The 18,513-nt window shown below is 46.1% G+C and overlaps 1 protein-coding gene across 2 annotated transcripts in view; it reads left to right on the forward strand.

Moving 5' to 3' along the window:
• XPO7 (exportin 7) overlaps positions 1–18,513 on the forward strand; it is a 61,488-nt gene that overhangs the window by 31,900 nt on the left and 11,075 nt on the right. For both annotated transcript variants that reach the window (XM_082298415.1, XM_082298416.1), the window contains exons 14-22: positions 2,193–2,328; positions 3,086–3,159; positions 6,979–7,059; positions 7,815–7,878; positions 9,688–9,796; positions 11,629–11,735; positions 15,234–15,322; positions 16,057–16,164; positions 18,147–18,229. In XM_082298415.1, the coding sequence (XP_082154541.1) occupies positions 2,193–2,328; positions 3,086–3,159; positions 6,979–7,059; positions 7,815–7,878; positions 9,688–9,796; positions 11,629–11,735; positions 15,234–15,322; positions 16,057–16,164; positions 18,147–18,229 (851 nt within the window). The remainder of the gene's footprint in view (positions 1–2,192; positions 2,329–3,085; positions 3,160–6,978; positions 7,060–7,814; positions 7,879–9,687; positions 9,797–11,628; positions 11,736–15,233; positions 15,323–16,056; positions 16,165–18,146; positions 18,230–18,513) is intronic.

Genomic DNA, 18,513 nt, shown 5'->3' on the forward strand with positions numbered 1-18,513 from the left:
AAGCGATCGAATTTAGCCCAAATTCCTGCCGAAATTGAGGAGAAACCAATCCCCCCCCCCCGGGAGCAGCGGGGCAGCCCCTCCGTGCTCAGTGCCCGTCCCCGGCGGGCGTTTTCCCTCTGCTTCCCTCTGCTTCCCTCTGCTTCCCTTTGCTTCCCTCTGCTTCCCTCTGCTTCCCTCTGCTTCCCTCTCCTTCCCTCTGCTTCCCTCTGCTTCCCTCTGCTTCCCTTTGCTTCCCTCTGCTTCCCTCTGCTTCCCTCTCCTTCCCTCTGCTTCCCTCTCCTTCCCTCTGCTTCCCTTTGCTTCCCTCTGCTTCCCTCTGCTTCCCTTTGCTTCCCTCTGCTTCCCTCTGCTTCCCTTTGCTTCCCTTTGCTTCCCTTTGCTTCCTTCTGCTTCCCTCTGCTTCCCTCTGCTTCCCTCTGCTTCCCTGTGCTTCCCTCTGCTTCCCTCTGCTTCCCTCTGCTTCCCTCTGCTTCCCTTTGCTTCCCTTTGCTTCCCTTTGCTTCCCTCTGCTTCCCTCTGCTTCCCTCTGCTTCCCTGTGCTTCCCTCTGCTTCCCTCTGCTTCCCTCTGCTTCCCTTTGCTTCCCTTTGCTTCCCTTTGCTTCCCTTTGCTTCCCTCTGCTTCCCTCTGCTTCCCTCTGCTTCCCTTTGCTTCCCTCTGCTTCCCTTTGCTTCCCTTTGCTTCCTTCTGCTTCCCTCTGCTTCCCTTTGCTTCCCTCTGCTTCCCTTTGCTTCCCTCTCCTTCCCTCTGCTTCCCTTTGCTTCCCTCTGCTTCCCTCGGCTTCCCTCTGCTTCCCTTTGCTTCCCTCTGCTTCCCTTTGCTTCCCTCTGCTTCCCTTTGCTTCCCTCTCCTTCCCTCTGCTTCCCTTTGCTTCCCTCTCCTTCCCTCTGCTTCCCTTTGCTTCCCTCTCCTTCCCTCTGCTTCCCTCTGCTTCCCTCTGCTTCCCTCGGCTTCCCTGTTCTATCCCTGTTCTTTCCCTGTTCTATCCCTGTTCTTTCCCTGTTCTTTCCCTGTTCTATCCCTGTTCTATCCCTGTTCTTTCCCTGTTCTATCCCTGTTCTATCCCTGTTCTATCCCTGTTCTATCCCTGTTCTTTCCCTGTTCTATTCCTGTTCTATTCCTGTTCTATCCCTGTTCTTTCCCTGTTCTATCCCTGTTCTTTCCCTGTTCTTTCCCTGTTCTATCCCTGTTCTATTCCTGTTCTATCCCTGTTCTATCCCTGTTCTATCCCTGTTCTATCCCTGTTCTATCCCTGTTCTATCCCTGTTCTATTCCTGTTCTATCCCTGTTCTATTCCTGTTCTATCCCTGTTCTATTCCTGTTCTATTCCTGTTCTATCCCTGTTCTATCCCTGTTCTATCCCTGTTCTATCCCTGTTCTTTCCCTGTTCTATCCCTGTTCTTTCCCTGTTCTTTCCCTGTTCTTTCCCTGTTCTATCCCTGTTCTATCCCTGTTCTATCCCTGTTCTATCCCTGTTCTTTCCCTGTTCTTTCCCTGTTCTATCCCTGTTCTATCCCTGTTCTTTCCCTGTTCTATCCCTGTTCTATCCCTCTGCTTTCCCTCTGCTTTCCCGCTTTTTTCCCCGCTTCTTTCCTGCTTTTTTCCCACTTTTTTCCCCGCTTTTTTCCCCTGCTTTTTTCCCACATTTTTCCCCACTTCTTTCCCACTTTTTCCCGCTTTTTTCCCGCTTTTTTCCCGCTTTTTTCCCGCTTCTTTCCCGCTTCTTTCCCACTTCTTTCCCACTTTTTTCCCGCTTTTTTCCCGCTTTTTTCCTGCTTTTTTCCCCACTTTTTCCCCACTTCTTTCCCCACTTCTTTCCCCACTTCTTTCCCCCCTTTTTCCTGTTTTTTTCTCGCTTCTTTCCTGCTTCTTTCCCTCTTCTTTCCCACTTTTTTCCCCACTTTTTTCCCCTCTTCTTTCCCCTCTTCTTTCCCGCTTTTTCCCCACTTTTTTCCCACTTCTTTCCCACCTTTTTCCCACTTTTTCCTAACTTTTTCCCACTTTTTTCCTTTCTTCCTGCTTTTTCCCCCGCTTTTTTCCCACTTTTCCCCGCTTCTTTCCCACTTCTTTCCCACTTCTTTCCCACTTTTTCCCTGCTTTTTCCCCACTTCTTTCCCGCTTTTTTCCCCACTTCTTTCCCGCTTCTTTCCCGCTTCTTTCCCACTTTTCCCTCTTTTCCCACCTTCCCAGGGTGCTGCAGCTGATGAACCTGACGGATTCCCGGCTGGCGCAGGCCGGGAATGAGAAGCTGGAATTGGCCATGCTGAGCTTCTTCGAGCAATTCCGCAAGATTTACATCGGGGACCAGGTGCAGAAGTCTTCCAAGGTAACGGGAATTCCAGGCATCCCACTCTTTTCCAAGGAAAACAACCAGAATTCACGGATTTCTCCTTGGTTTAGCCAAAAATAAATCCCATTTTCTGTGATTCCTGCATTTATTCCCAAGTTTTGACTTTGCAAACGCTCAGCTGGGTTGGGAATATCGGGAAGAGCCAAGGACTGAAGACTTAGATTCAATTTTTCCTTGATTTTCTTATTCCTGTGGTCACCTCAAACCCCCAGGAGCCCCCTGAGCTTTAAAATGGGAATAAATCCCAATTCCCTTCATCCCAAGGCATTTGGAGCTGTGCTGGTGCCTCTTTTGGGATGGAAAATAACCTTTTTCCAGTGGAAGAACCAGTGGGAATATTGCTCCAGCCTTGGCTTCTCTTCATTCCTGGAGGAGAAATCGAAGTGGGGTCAAATCTCTTCACAGGGATTTGGGAAATGCCGAGAATTCCAGAGAAATCCCCTCAAATCCCTGGCTGTGTTTGGAGGTGGAGGAGCACAGTTCTGTCCCATTTTCCTGGGAATTTTCCAGGGAAAACACCAGTCCTCCTTTAGTTCAGAGTGCTGCTGCCATGACCAAAAAAAAGAGCAAAAATCAGCATTAGGATCAACGGAATCACCCCAAACAACAACAAAAAAATCCCAAAGCATCCCTTTCTCCTACACAGGACAAACAGATTTTTTGGGATCATTCCTGGTTTTCCTGGCACTTTTTAAGCCTTTTTTCCATGGGGTTTTTTTTTGTTTTTGGGCAGCTGTACCGGAGGCTCTCCGAGGTGCTGGGGCTCAACGACGAGACCATGGTGCTGAGCGTGTTCATCGGGAAGATGTAAGTGGAAAAAGCACAATTCCTGGGATTTCCTGGAGCCAGCACCGGGAAAAACAGCACCCTGAGGGATTGTTCCTAGCCTGAAAACCTGGAATTGCAGCCCAAACCCCTGGAATTTCAGCCCAAACCCCTGGAATTTCAGCCCAAACTTTGGAATTGCAGCCCAAACCCTGGAATTTCTGCCCAAAGCCCTGGAATTGCAGCCCAAACCCCTGGAATTTCAACCCAAACCCCTGGAATTTCAACCCAAACCCCTGGAATTCCTGCCCAAACCCTGGAATTCCTGCCCAAACCCCTGGAATTTCAGCCCAAAGCCCTGGAATTTCAACCCAAACCCTGGAATTTCAGCCCAAACCCCTGGAATTTCAGCCCAAACCCCTGGAATTTCAGCCCAAACCCCTGGAATTTCTGCCCAAACCCCTGGAATTTCAGCCCAAACCCTGGAATTTCTGCCCAAACCCCTGGAATTCCTGCCCAAAGCCCTGGAATTCCTGCCCAAAGCCCTGGAATTGCAGCCCAAACCCCTGGAATTTCAACCCAAACCCCTGGAATTTCAGCCCAAACCCTGGAATTCCTGCCCAAACCCCTGGAATTTCAGCCCAAACCCTGGAATTTCTGCCCAAAGCCCTGGAATTGCAGCCCAAACCCCTGGAATTTCAGCCCAAACCCTGGAATTGCAGCCCAAACCCCTGGAATTTCAGCCCAAAGCCCTGGAATTTCAGCCCAAACCCCTGGAATTCTTGCCCAAACCCCTGGAATTCCTCCCTGCTCCAGGCCAGGACAGCTTTTGCTCTGGGTTTGGGCTCTCCCAGAGCTGAGGATGGAATTTTGCCGCCTGGGCTCGCCCCCAGCAGCCCCGTGCTGGGAGCTGGGATCCTTTCCTGGGATCCAGAGGCCGGGCTGGGGTTTGGGATCCTTTCCCGGATCCAGTGCCGGGGTTTGGGATCCTTTCCCGGGATCCAGTGCTGGGGTTTGGGATCCTTTCCCGGGATCCAGTGCTGGGGTTTGGGATCCTTTCCCGGGATCCAGTGCCGGGGTTTGGGATCCTTTCCTGGGATCCAGAGGCTGTGCTGGGGTTTGGGATCCTTTCCCAGGATCCAGTGCCGGGGTTTGGGATCCTTTCCCGGATCCAGTGCTGGGGTTTGGGATCCTTTCCCGGATCCAGTGCTGGGGTTTGGGATCCTTTCCCGGATCCAGTGCCGGGGTTTGGGATCCTTTCCCGGATCCAGTGCCGGGGTTTGGGATCCTTTCCCGGATCCAGTGCCGGGGTTTGGGATCCTTTCCTGGGATCCAGTGCAGGGGTTTGGGATCCTTTCCCGGGATCCAGTGCCAGGAGCGCCATTCCCAGCCCACATTCCCTGTCCCCGTCCCCTCTGGCGCTGCGGGAAGGGGCCCAGAGCCGCTTCCCAGCTTTTCCTTGGAGTTCGGAGCCGGAGCGCTGCAAGTGCGGCACCCGACGGCTCCGAGCTGCAATTGGATCCTTTTCATCCAGTTTTGATCTATTTTTTTATCCATTTTTTTATTCATTTTTGATCCATTTTTTATCCATTTAATCCATTTTTTGATCCATTTTTTAATCCATTTTTTAATCCATTTTTTATCCATTTTTATCCATTTTTTATCCTTTTTTTAATCCATTTTTAATCCATTTTTGATCCATTTTTTGATCCATTTGATCCATTTTTTGATCCATTTTTTTTTTGATCCATTTTTTTTGGATCCATTTTTTGGATCCATTTTTGATCCATTTTTTTATCCATTTGTTCCATTTTTTATCCATTTTTTAATCCATTTTTTTATCCATTTGATCCATTTTTTAATCCATTTTTTTATCCATTTGATCCATTTTTTTATCCATTTTTTTATCCATTTGATCCATTTTTATTATTCATTTAATCCATTTTTTGATCCATTTTTTGATCAATTTTTTATCCTTTTTTTATCCATTTTTAATCCATTTTTTATCCATTTGATCCATTTTTTATCCATTTTTATCCGGTTTTTTATCCATTTTTAATCCATTTTTTATCCACTTTTTATCCTTTTTTTTATCCATTTTTATCCTTTTTTTATCCTTTTTTTTATCCATTTTTATCCATTTTTTTATCCATTTTTATCCATTTTTTATCCATTTTTTTATCCTTTTTGTAATCCATTTCATCCATTTTTTTTTATCCATTTGATCCATTTTTGTTCCATTTTTTAATCCATTTTTAATCCATTTTTTAATCCATTTTTAATCCGTTTCTTTATCCTTTTTTTATCCTTTTTTTATCCATTTTTTATCTATTTGATCCATTTTTTATCTATTTGATCCATTTTTTTATCCATTTTTTATCCATTTGATCCTTTTTTTAATCCATTTTTTTCCATTTGATCCAATTTTTTTCCATTTTTAATCTATTTTTTAATCCATTTTTCATCCATTTTTAATCCATTTTTATCAATTTTTTTATCCATTTGATCCATTTTTTGATCCATTTTTTGATCCCTTTTTTTATCCATTTTTTATCCATTTTTTGGTCCATTTTTTATCCATTTTTATCCACTTTTTGATCCCTTTTTGATCCCTTTTTGATCCATTTCTAATCCATTTTTTGATCCATTTTTATCCATTTTTTGATCCATTTTTAATCCATTTTTGATCCTTTTTTTTTCCTTTTTTTTATCCATTTTTGATCCATTTTTGATCCCTTTGATCCCTTTGATCCCTTTGATCCATTTTTTATCCATTTTTGATCCATTTTTGATCCCTTTGATCCATTTTTGATCCCTTTGATCCATTTTTGATCCATTCCTTGCAGCCTCTGGCTCCCCCCCGGAGCGCTGCTCATCCCGCTTTTCCCAGCCCAGCAGCGTTCCACAATTCCAGGGGCAATCCCACGGAATTCCAGGGGCAATCCCACACAATTCCAAAGGCAATCCCACACAATTCCAGGGGCACCTTGGCATCTGAGGTTTTCCGAAGGATCATTTTCCAGCCAGCCCGATGGGAGCTCAGGGATTCTCTGCCCGTCTGTGCCTGGTGCTGGCGGGAGATGGAAAAGCGGCAAAATCCGCCACAAATCCTGGGAGAATCCCGGCAAAATCCGCCACAAATCCCAGGAGAATCCTGGCAAGATCCACCACAAATCCCGGCAGAATCCTGGCAAAATCCTCCACAAATCCCGGGAGAATCCGCCACAATTCCCGGCAGAATCCCGGCCTCCACAAATCCCGGGAGAATCCCGGCAAAATCCGCCACAAATCCCAGCAAAATCCGCCACAATTCCCGGGAGAATCCCGGCAAAATCCACCACAAATCCTGGGAGAATCCCGGCAAAATCCGCCACAATTCCCGGGAGAATCCTGGCAAAATCCACCACAAATCCCGGGAGAATCCTGGCAAAATCCGCCACAAATCCCAGGAGAATCCTGGCAAGATCCACCACAAATCCCGGCAGAATCCTGGCAAAATCCTCCACAAATCCCGGGAGAATCCGCCACAATTCCCGGCAGAATCCCGGCCTCCACAAATCCCGGGAGAATCCCGGCAAAATCCGCCACAAATCCCAGCAAAATCCGCCACAATTCCCGGGAGAATCCCGGCAAAATCCACCACAAATCCTGGGAGAATCCCGGCAAAATCCGCCACAATTCCCGGGAGAATCCTGGCAAAATCCACCACAAATCCCGGGAGAATCCCGGCAAAATCCACCACAATTCCCGGGAGAATCCCGGCAAAATCCATCACAAATCCCAGCAGAATCCCGGCAGAATCCTCCACAATTCCCGGCAGAATCCCGGCCCATCCCGCTGATCCTCCCTCTTTTCCCGCAGCATCACCAACCTCAAGTACTGGGGCCGCTGCGAGCCCATCACCTCCAAGACGCTGCAGCTGCTCAACGACCTCTCCATCGGATATCCTTTGGGAAGAGCTCCTGGATCCTCGGGATCCCTTGGGAGAAGGGCCGAGGGAGGCGGAAGTTCCTGCAGATTCCTGCTTTTCCCCGGAGTTTTTGGGAATGAGGAGGGCGGGATGAGGCTCCAGGCCTCATGCAGTGGGTGGCTGGAGTGGGGATGTTTTAATTGTGGATCCGAATTCCTTTGGAATTGAGCAGATCCCTGTTTGTCTCCTGGTTTTCCTGACGTTCCAGAAGTTCCAGAATAGTCCAGAAGTTCCAAAAATTCCAGAACTTCCAGACCCTTTTTCACCGGGGGTCTCCCCAAGCTGAGATTTGCACAATTTGGGTTATCCTTGGAAAAAAACCAGGAGAGAATTCCCAATTTATTGAATCATCCAGGCACAATCCCCTTCTTCCTGCCTGGCCCTGGAAGTGTTTTTCCAGGAATTCCAGTGGGTGGCTGGAGTGGGGATTTTTTAATTGTGGATCCGAATTCCTTCGAAGTTGAGCAGATCCCTGTCAGTCTCCTGATTTTCCAGAAATCCCAAAAGTTCCAGACCCCAAGTTTTTCCAGAAATTCCAGAAGTTCTACCCCAATTTTTCCCCCGGTGCTCACTGGGGGTCTCCCCAAGGCCACCTTGGGTTATCCTCGAAAAAACCAAAGAGAATCCCAAATTTCTCGAGCGATCCAGGCACAATCCCTTTCCTCCAGCCTGCCTCTGGAAGTGTTTTTCCAGGAATTCCAGCGTTTCTTCCTTGACCTCCCTGCACCTACAGCAGCGTGAGGAAGCTGGTGAAGCTCAGCGCCGTGCAGTTCATGCTGAACAATCACACGGTGAGCGCTCCCCTGCCCTCCCTGCCTCATTCCAGCCCTTCCAGCTGCGAGAATTCCACACCTGGATACCCTTTGGAAGTGGATCCAGCTCCCTGTGCTTCCGTGGTGCTGGAGGAGCCTCTGGAAAATGGGATTTTTGTGAAAGTTTGGGGGATTTTGTTAAAACTCTTGGGTTTGGAGGGGCTGGGATTTGGTGGCGCTTCCCCTTCCCTTCCTGGTTCATTCCTAACCCTTCCAGCAGGGAGAATTCCACACCTGGATACCCTTTGGAAGTGGATCCAACTCCCTGTGCTTCCATGGTGCTGGAGAAGCTTCTGGAAAATGGGATTTTTGTGAAAGTTTGAGGGTTTTTGGTTAAAACTTCTGGGTTTGGAGAGGCTGGGATTTGGTGGCGCTTCCCATTCCCTCCCTGCTTCATTCCTAACCCTTCCAGCATTCCCAGCAGGGAGAATTCCACACCTGGATACCCTTTGGAAGTGGAGCTGGCTCCCAGTGCTTCCATGGTGCTGGAGAAGCCTCTGGGAAATGGGATTTTTGTTAAAATTTTGGGGTTTTTGGTTGAAACTCTTGGGTTTGGAGGGGCTGGGATTTGGTGGCGCTTCCCCTTCCCTTCCTGCTTCATTCCCAGCCCTTCCAGCATCCCCAGCTGGGAGAATTCCACACCTGGATACCCTTTGGAATTCCAGCATCTCCAGCTGGGAGAATTCCACACCCTTTGGAAGTGGATCCAGCTCCCTGTGCTTCCGTGGTGCTGGAGAAGCTTCTGGAAAATGGGATTTTTGTTAAAATTTTGGGGGTTTTGGTTGAAACTCTTGGGTTTGGAGGGGCTGGGACTTGGTGGTGCTTCCCATTCCCTTCATGGCTCATTCCAGCCCTTCCAGCTGGGAGAATTCCACACCTGGATACCCTTTGGAAGTGGAGCTGGCTCCCTGTGCTTCCGTGGTGCTGGAGGAGCCTCTGGAAAATGGGATTTCTGTTAAAATTTTGGGGTTTTTGGTTAAACTCTTGGGTTTGGAGGGGCTGGGATTTGGTGGCGCTTCCCCTTCCCAAAGGATCCGTGTGGGATCTGCTCTCCACTAAATCCAGATTCATCCCTGGAAATTTCCCAGGCCAGGCTGGATGGGGCTTGGAGCAGCCTGGGATGGTGGAAGGATGGGATTGCGGATCCCTTCCCACCCAAACCATTCCAGGATTTCCATTCCAGGACGTTCCCAGCACTGGAGCCCTCGGGCTCCCAGCAGCACTTCCAGAGGGTTTGCATTCCCTGCTGGAATGAGGGATGCATCCCTGGAATTAGGGGATGTTTCCAGGCATTCTCACAGTCTGGGTTCACTCTGGGATTCCATTTTTCCCTGGAGAAGAGCTGGGAATGAGCCTGAGGGATTCCCTAAAGGAGCAGATTCCTGCTCTGCTCCAGAGGCACAGCCGGGAATTCCAGAGGGAGGGAGAACAGCGGGATTTGCAGCTCCTGTTGCCCTCTGGTGGCTCCGGGAATGCTGCAGGTGCCCATTCCAGAACCCTGGAACCACTTGGCAATTGGCATCCCCAGGAGCCAGCTCAGGGTGGTGCTTCCCGAAATTTTGCAGCTTGGAAAAGCCCTTTAGGATCAACCACCATTCCCTGTGTCCCCAAGTGCCACATCCACACATTTTCCCAACGTTTCCAGGGAAAACAACAACTCCCTGCTGCCCAGGCCACCCCGTACCAACCCTTCACCACCTTTTCCATGAGGGAATTTTTCCTGCATCCAGCCTGGAGTGACGGGGGAGGCTTTTCCCTCCTCAACCCATCCCGTTTTTCCTTTTCCAGAGCGAGCACTTTTCCTTCCTGGGAATCAACAATCAATCCAACCTGACGGACATGAGGTGTCGGACCACGTTCTACACGGCCCTGGGACGGCTGCTCATGGTGGATTTAGGTATTTTCCTGGGAATTCCAGCACAATTCCAGCATTTCGGAGCTGGATCCTGGTGGTTAGGGAGCCATAGCATCACCAGGAAGGGATTTGGGATGGGAAAACCCAAATGGGAGAAGAAAAAGGATTTGGGAATTGGGGTTGATGCTGAGAACATCCCGGTGAACTTGGGGATCAATTTTTCCATCCCAAGATTTGGGATCAATTTTCCATCCCATCAAGTTTGGGATCAATTTTCCCATCCCAAAACTGGGAATCAATTTTCCCATTCCAAGACTTGGGGATCAATTTTCCCATCCCACCTAAATTGGGAATCAATTTTCCCATCCTAAAATTTGGGGATCAATTTTCCTTCCCAACAAGTTTGGGATCAATTTTCCCATCCCAAAACTGGGGATAAAATTTTCCATCCTAAAATTTGAGATAAATTTTTCCATCCAAAGATTTGGGATCACTTTTCCCATCCCAAGATTTGGGATCAATTTTTCCATCCCAAAACTGGGAATCCATTTTCCCATTCCAAAACTTGGGGATCAATTTTCCCATCCTAAAATTTGGGGATCAATTTTCCATCCCACCAAGTTTGGGGATCAATTTTCCCATCCCAAAACTGGGGATAAAATTTTCCGTCCTAAAATTGGGGATCAATTTTCCCATTCCAAAACTTGGGATCAATTTTCCCATCCCACCAAGTTTGGGATCAATCCACAGGATAAGGGGCATTTCCTGCAGGAACAGGGCCATGCCCATTCCCATGCCCATTCCCATGCCCATGCCCCGTGCCCATTCCCATGCCCCATGCCCCATTCCCATGCCCCATGCCCATTCCCATTCCCATGCCCATTCCCATGCCCCATTCCCATTCCCATGCCCCATTCCCATGCCCCATGCCCATTCCCATTCCCATGCCCCATTCCCATGCCCATTCCCATGCCCCATTCCCATGCCCATTCCCATGCCCATTCCCATGCCCCATTCCCATGCCCATTCCCATGCCCCATGCCCATTCCCATGCCCCATTCCCATGCCCATTCCCATGCCCCATGCCCATTCCCATGCCCCATTCCCATTCCCATGCCCCATTCCCATGCCCCATTCCCATGCCCATTCCCATGCCCATTCCCATTCCCATGCCCCATTCCCATGCCCATTTCCATGCCCCATTCCCATTTCCACCCCCATGCCCCATTCCCGTGCCCATTCCCATTCCCATTCCCATGCCCCATTCCCATGCCCATTCCCATTCCCGTGCCCATGCCCATTCCCATTTCCATGCCCATTCCCATGTCCCATTCCCTTTCCCACCCCCATTCCCATTCCCATGCCCCATTCCCATGCCCATTCCCATGCCCATTCCCATTCCCATGCCCCATTTCCATGCCCATGCCCCATGCCCATTCCCATGCCCATTCCCATGCCCATGCCCATTCCCATGCCCATGCCCATGCCCCATTCCCATTCCCATGCCCCATGCCCATTCCCATGCCCATTCCCACCCCATTCCCACTACATTCCCATTCCCACGCCCCATTCCCATGCCCATTTCCATGCCCATTCCCATGCCCCATTCCCATGCCCCATTCTCATGCCCCATTCCCATGCCCATTCCCATTCCCACGCCCCATTCCCATGCCCATGCCCATGCCCATTCCCATGCCCATTCCCATGCCCATTCCCATGCCCATTCCCATTCCCACGCCCCATTCCCATGCCCATTCCCATGCCCATGCCCCATTCCCATTCCCACCCCATTCCCACCCCATTCCCACCCCATTCCCACCCCATTCCCACCCCATTCCCATCCCATGCCCACGCCGTGCCCGCTGTGCCCGCAGGTGAGGACGAGGATCAGTACGAGCAGTTCATGCTGCCGCTCACCGCAGCCTTCGAGACGGTGGCGCAGATGTTCAGCACCAACTCCTTCAACGAGCAGGAGGCCAAGGTGAGCCCGGCCCGGCCCCGCTGCCCCCTCGCTGCCCCCTCACTGCCCCCTCACTGCCCCTGCTCTGCCCCCTCACTGCCCCCTCACTGCCCCCTCACTGCCCCTGCTCTGCCCCCTCGCTGCCCCCTCACTGCCCCCTCACTGCCCCCTCGCTGCCCCCTCACTGCCCCCTCGCTGCCCCCTCATTGCCCCCTCACTGCCCCCTCACTGCCCCCTCACTGCCCCCTCACTGCCCCTGCTCTGCCCCCTCACTGCCCCCTCACTGCCCCCTCACTGCCCCCTCACTGCCCCCTCACTGCCCCCTCACTGCCCCTGCTCTGCCCCCTCACTGCCCCCTCACTGCCCCCTCACTGCCCCCTCATTGCCCCCTCACTGCCCCCTCACTGCCCCCTCATTGCCCCCTCACTGCCCCCTCGCTGCCCCCTCACTGCCCCTGCTCTGTCCCTGCTCTGCCCCCCCGGTGCCCCCCTGGTGCCCTCGGGGCCTTCCCGGGGCTGGGAGGGGGCACAGGGGGGGCACAGGGGGGGCACAGGGGGGGCACAGGGGGAACAAATCCCGATTTTTATGGTGTTTGATGGGATTTGATTGGATTTTTATTGGATTGTATTTGATTGATTTGGTTTTATTTTATTGTCGTTTATTTGTATTATTTTTAGTTTATTGTATTTGATTTTATTATTTTTATTGTATTTTTTTGTATTTTATTGTACTTTATTTTATTGTATTTTATTGTATTTTATTTATTTGTTTTTATTTTATTTATTTATTTTTCTTTTATTGTACTTTATTTTTTTTAATGGTATTTTATTTTTATTATTTTATTGTATTGTATTTTATTGTATTTATTTTATTTTTTTATTTTGTTTTATTTCATTGTATTGTATTATACTTTATTTATTTTATTTATTTCATTTTGTTTTTTAATTTTATTTTATTTTATTTTGTTTTATTTTATTTCATTGTATTGTATTGTACTTTTTTTTAATTTATTTCTTACTTATTTTATTTTTTTTTTATTTATTTTATTCTATTTATTTTATTTTATTTTATTCTATTCTATTTTATTTATTCAATTTTATTGTATTGTATTGTACTTTATTTTATTTTATTTTATTCTATTTTATTTCCTCTCTGCTATTTTATTCTGTTCTATTCTATTCTATTTTATTCTATTTTATTAAATTCATACTAATTTCATTTGACTTAATTTTATTTTATTCTATTTTATTGCATTTTATTGTGTTTTATTACATTGATGCTATTTTTATTTTATTTCTTTTATTCTATTTTATTTTATTTACTAGATTTTATTTTGTTTTGTTTTATTGTAGGGTAGTTTATGGTACTTTGTTCTATTTTATTTTATTACATTTTATGATATTTTATTTTACTTCTTTTATTATATTAGAGTTTATTTTATTAGATTTTATTTTGGTTTTTTTTATGACATTTGATGAAATTCTATTCTATTTTATTCTATTTTAATCTATTTTTCATATTTTCTTTTATTATGTTTTCATCTATTTTCTTATCTTTTATTCTATTTTTATCTTTTACTCCATTCTGTTTTATTATATTTTATTCTATTTTTATACTGATTGTATTTTATTCTATTTATATATTTTCTATCCTATTCTATTTTGTTCTGTGTTATTTACTTACTTTTTTTTATTTTATTCTATTCTATTTTATTTTATTCCATTTTATTCTATTTTAATCTATTTTGTATATTTTATTTTATTTATTTTATTTTTGTATTTATTCTATTTTATTCTATTTTATTCTATTTTATATGTTTTCTTATATTTTATTTTAATTATGCTTTAATCTATTTTCTTGTACTTTATGATATTACATTTTATTTATTATATTTTTGTATTCCTTACATTTTATTTTATTCTATTTGGTTTTATTCTCTTTTCTTTTATTCTATTTTATTCTATTTTGTGTATTTTATTTTATTTGATTTTTGTATTTATTTTATTCTATTTTGTATATTTTCTTATATTTTATTTGAGTTATCTTTAATATATTTTCTTCTATTTTATGATATATTTTATTTCATTTATTATATTTTATAATATTTTTGTATTTATTATATTTTATTCTATTCTATTTTTTTCTACTCTATTCTATTCTACTCTTTTATTCTATTTTATTCTATTTTATTCTATTTTATTTTATTTTATTTTGTTTTATTCCATTCCATTCTATTTATTCTACTCTATTCTATTCTATTTTACTATATTTTATTCTATTCTATTTTGTTCTATTCTATTGTATTCTATTCTTTTATTTTATTCTATTTTTTCTATTCTATTCTGTTCTATTCTATTCTATTTTTTCTATTTTTTTCTAATTTTTTCTATTTTTTTCTATTCTATTTTACTCTATTCTATTGTACTTTATTTTATTTTATTTTATTTTATTCCATTCCATTCCATTCCATTCCACTCCACTCCACTCTATTCTATTCTCTTTTATTCTATTTTGTTCTATTCTATTTCATTTTATTCTGTTGTATTCTATTCTTTTATTTTATTCTATTTTATTCTACTTTTTCTATTCTATTCTATTCTATTTTATTCCATTCCGTTCCATTCCATTTTATTCTATTCTATTTTATTCTATTTTGTTCTGTTCTATTTTATTCTACTCTATTTTATTCTATTCTATTTCATTTTATGCTATTCTATTCTATTCCATTCTATTTTTTTCTATTTTATTTTATTTTATTTTATTTTATTTTATTTTATTTTATTCTGTTCCATTCCATTCCATTCCACTCTATTCTATTCTTTTATTCTATTTTGTTCTATTCTATTTTGTTCTGTTCTATTTCATTTTATTCTGTTGTATTCTATTCTTTCATTTTATTTTATTCTATTTTATTTTATTTTTTCTATTTTTCTATTCTATTCTGTTCTATTTTACTCTATTTTATTTTATTTTATTCCATTCCATTCCACTCCATTCCGTTCTATTCTATTCTATTCTATTTTATTCTATTCTATTTCACTTTATTCTATTCTATTCTATTTCATTTTATTTTATTCTATTTCATTTTTTTCTATTCTATTCTACTTTATTTTATTCTATTTCATTTTTTTCTATTCTATTCTACTTTATTCTATTCTATTTCATTTTTTTCTATTCTATTTCATTTTATTCTATTCTATTTCATTTTTTTCTATTCTATTCTACTTTATTTTATTCTATTTCATTTTTTTCTATTCTATTCTACTTTATTCTATTCTATTTCATTTTTTTCTATTCTATTTCATTTTATTCTATTCTATTTCATTTTTTTCTATTCTATTCTACTTTATTCTATTCTATTTCATTTTTTTCTATTCTATTCCACTTTATTCTATTCTATTTCATTTTTTTCTATTCTATTCTACTTTATTCTATTCTGTTTCATTTTTTTCTATTCTATTTCATTTTATTCCCTTTCCCTCCCCCCTCGCTGATGCTTTAACCCTTTCGTGCCCCCAGAGAACCCTGGTGGGGCTGGTGCGGGACCTGCGGGGCATCGCCTTCGCCTTCAACGCCAAGACCAGCTTCATGATGCTCTTCGAGTGGATGTATCCTTGCATTCCCAGACATTCCCGAACATTCCCGAACATTCCCAAAGCCCTCAACCTCCCATCCCTCAGGGGATGCCTCCAACCATCCCATTTGCCCTGGGAATTCCCTGGCCGGGCCTTCCCCTTTGTTTCCAGAGGACTCCGAGTCCTTTTCCCGAGCCCTGCGGCAGCTCGGCCTCGCTCTGCTCCCGACTTATCCCAAAAAGCTGCTCCCCCAGGAATTGCTGGGGTTTTGCCAGGCCTGACCTGGAAAACACAAAGCTTTTCATGGATGCATGGCAGAGCTTTGCACGGATACATCCCAGCAGCTCCCAGAGCTCCCTGGAGCGCTGGGATCCGTGTCCTTTTCCCGAGGAATCCGTGTCCTTTTCCCGAGGAATCCGTGTCCTTTTGCTGAGCACACGGAGCCATTCCAACTGCTCCGTGCCTGCTGAAGGTCAGGCACTGGCAGATCCTCGGGGTTTCCCTCTCCTTCCAAAAAAAAACCTTTCTTACTTCTGGTTTGCCTTAAGAAATTGGGATTTTTGTCTTTGAGCCTTCAAGGATTTCATCCTGATTTTTATTACCCTTTCTTTGGTCTGGGGTAAAACAACAACGATTCAAGGAGAGCAGATCCCAGCGTCCTTACCCGAGCCTATTGATGAACCTGCTTTGCAGTGCTCACAGAAATTTCCTTTTCCAGGGAATTTTTGGCCTTGAAAAGCTGGGAATTCCTTAGCTTTCCCTGGCAGTTACCCCTCCTACATGCCCATCCTGCAGCGAGCCATCGAGCTCTGGTACCACGACCCAGCCTGCACCACCCCTGTCCTCAAACTCATGGCTGAGCTGGTCCATAACAGGTAGGAACATGCCAAAAAATCTGGGATTTCATGGAATTGTTCCACTTGGAAGGGATTTAAGGCTGATTCTGCCCCTCTGGGTGTGTGGTTGTTGCCTCGTGTGGCTGTTGCTGCCTGGTTTTGTTTTCTCCCTTCCCATCTTTTGCTGCTCTAAAAGGGGAACAAGGAGGGGAAAACTGGGAATGTTTTACAGGGAAGCCAATCCCACATTTGGGATTCAGAGCTGCAATCCATCAGCCCTGGATGCTTCCATTTCCAAGTGGCAGGAAACTCTTCATTTCATTCTTAAAATCTTCTTATTCCCAAAGGAACCTTGTTTTCCCTGGAAGATGCTTGGATTTGGAGCTGGAATGAAGGGAGCTTCCCTTCCAGCCCAGAGGGGATTGGGGGTGCCCTGTGTCCCTTGGGATCAATCCAGAGGGAATTGGGGTGCCTGTATCCCTCTGGAATTAGGGTGCCTGTATCACTTGGGGTATCCTTCTGGATCAACCCAGAAGGCAGAGAGGTGCCTGTATCCCTTGGGATCAATCCAGAGGGAACTGGGGGTGTCCTGTATCCCTTGGGATCAATCCAGAGGGAATTGGGGGTGCCCTGTATCCCTTGGGATCAATCCAGAGGGAATTGGGGGTGCCCTGTATCCCTTGGGATCAATCCAGAGGGAATTGGGGGTGCCCTGTATCCCTTGGGATCAATCCAGAGGGGATTGGGGGTGCCCTGTATCCCTTGGGATCAATCCAGAGGGGATTGGGGGTGTCCTGTATCCCTTGGGATCAATCCAGAGGGGATTGGGGTGCCCATATCCCTCTGGAATTAGGGTGCCCTGTATCCCTTGGGTTCAGTCCAGAGGGAATTGGGGGTGTCCTGTATCCCTTGGGATCAATCCAGAGGGAATTGGGGTGCCTGTATCCCTCTGGAATTAGGGTGCCTGTATCACTTGGGGTATCCTTCTGGATCAATCCAGAAGGCAGAGAGGTGCCTGTATCCCTTGGGATCAATCCAGAGGGAACTGGGGGTGCCCTGTATCCCTTGGGATGAGCCTTTGTTCTTCCAGCAGGGAGGGATCTGTGTGGGATAATTTGAAATGTTGTCAGGAGGATGCTCTGGCTCCGGTGGGAAGGGACACGAGGTTGAGATTCCGGCTGTTGGGAATCCATCCTGGCAGGCTGCATCTTTGGGACACAATCCCAGCTGGAAATCATCCAGGGATTTATTCCAGAGGTGCCCAGGGCCACTTGCTGCCTTTCACTTGGGAGCTGGAGCCGCTGGAGGGGAAAAAATGCCCGGCTTGGAATTCTTGGAGCTGTCAGCGAGCCTGGGCTGCTCCCAGGATGTTGGTGTGGCTCTGCCAGGGCAGCATTTCCAGCCCCAAAGCCGGAATATTCCCGAGATCCCAGGGATGCAGGCCCCTCCTGGTGTGCCAGCACAGCTCCTCTGTCCCCTGGGCCTGTGTCCAGCAGGATTCTCCACCAGCCCAGGGCGCTGTGGGGAACTCTGGGAGCAGCCCTGGGATCAGCGAGTCCCAGCAGCAGCAGCTCCTGGAATGGTCGCTCCCGTTTTATTGCCAGGGGTGTTGGAGCTGCAGTTTGGAATTCACGGAATCCTGGGATGGTTTGGGTTGGAAAGAGCTTAAATCCCATCCCATGGCAGGGACAGGGACACCTCCCACTGTCCCGGGTTAATCCAACCTTGGGCACTGCCAGGGATCCAGGGGCAGCCACAGCTGCTCTGGGAATTCCAGCCCAGCCAGGAATTCCTTCCCAATATCCCATCTAAGCCGTTCTTCTGTCACTTTGAAGCCACTCCCTGGGTCCTGTCCCTCCAGCCCTTGTCCCCAGTCCCTCTCAGCTCTCCTGGAGCCCCTTTAGGCCCTGCAAGGGGCTCTGAGGTGTCCCTGGATCCTTCCCTTCTCCAGGTGAACATTCCCAGCTCTCGCAGCCCCTGGATCAGTCCGGTGGCTCTGACCATTCCCTGTTTTCCCGTAGATCCCAACGGCTGCAGTTCGATGTGTCCTCTCCCAACGGGATCCTGCTTTTCCGGGAGACCAGCAAGATGATCACGACGTACGGTGAGCGATGCCAGGGCCTGCAGCTGCCCTGGAGGCATCCATGGACACACCCTGGGTACCCTGGGAGCTGCTGGAAGCTCAGGGTGGGCAGGGAAAAACCAGGGAAACAGGGAAGGAGTTGGCAGCCCCAGGGGACAGGGAGAAACATTCCCGTCCTCGGGATTGCCTGTTCCCACGTGGGATTGGGTTCTGCCGCGGTTCCTAGGAAAGTCATGGAATGTTTGGGTTGGAAGAGACTGTAAATATCCATGGGCAGGGTTCCACTGTGCTGGGTTGTTCCTTGG

Source organism: Coloeus monedula (assembly GCF_965178545.1).
Source record: "Coloeus monedula genome assembly, chromosome: 28".
Lineage (NCBI taxonomy): Eukaryota > Metazoa > Chordata > Aves > Passeriformes > Corvidae > Coloeus > Coloeus monedula.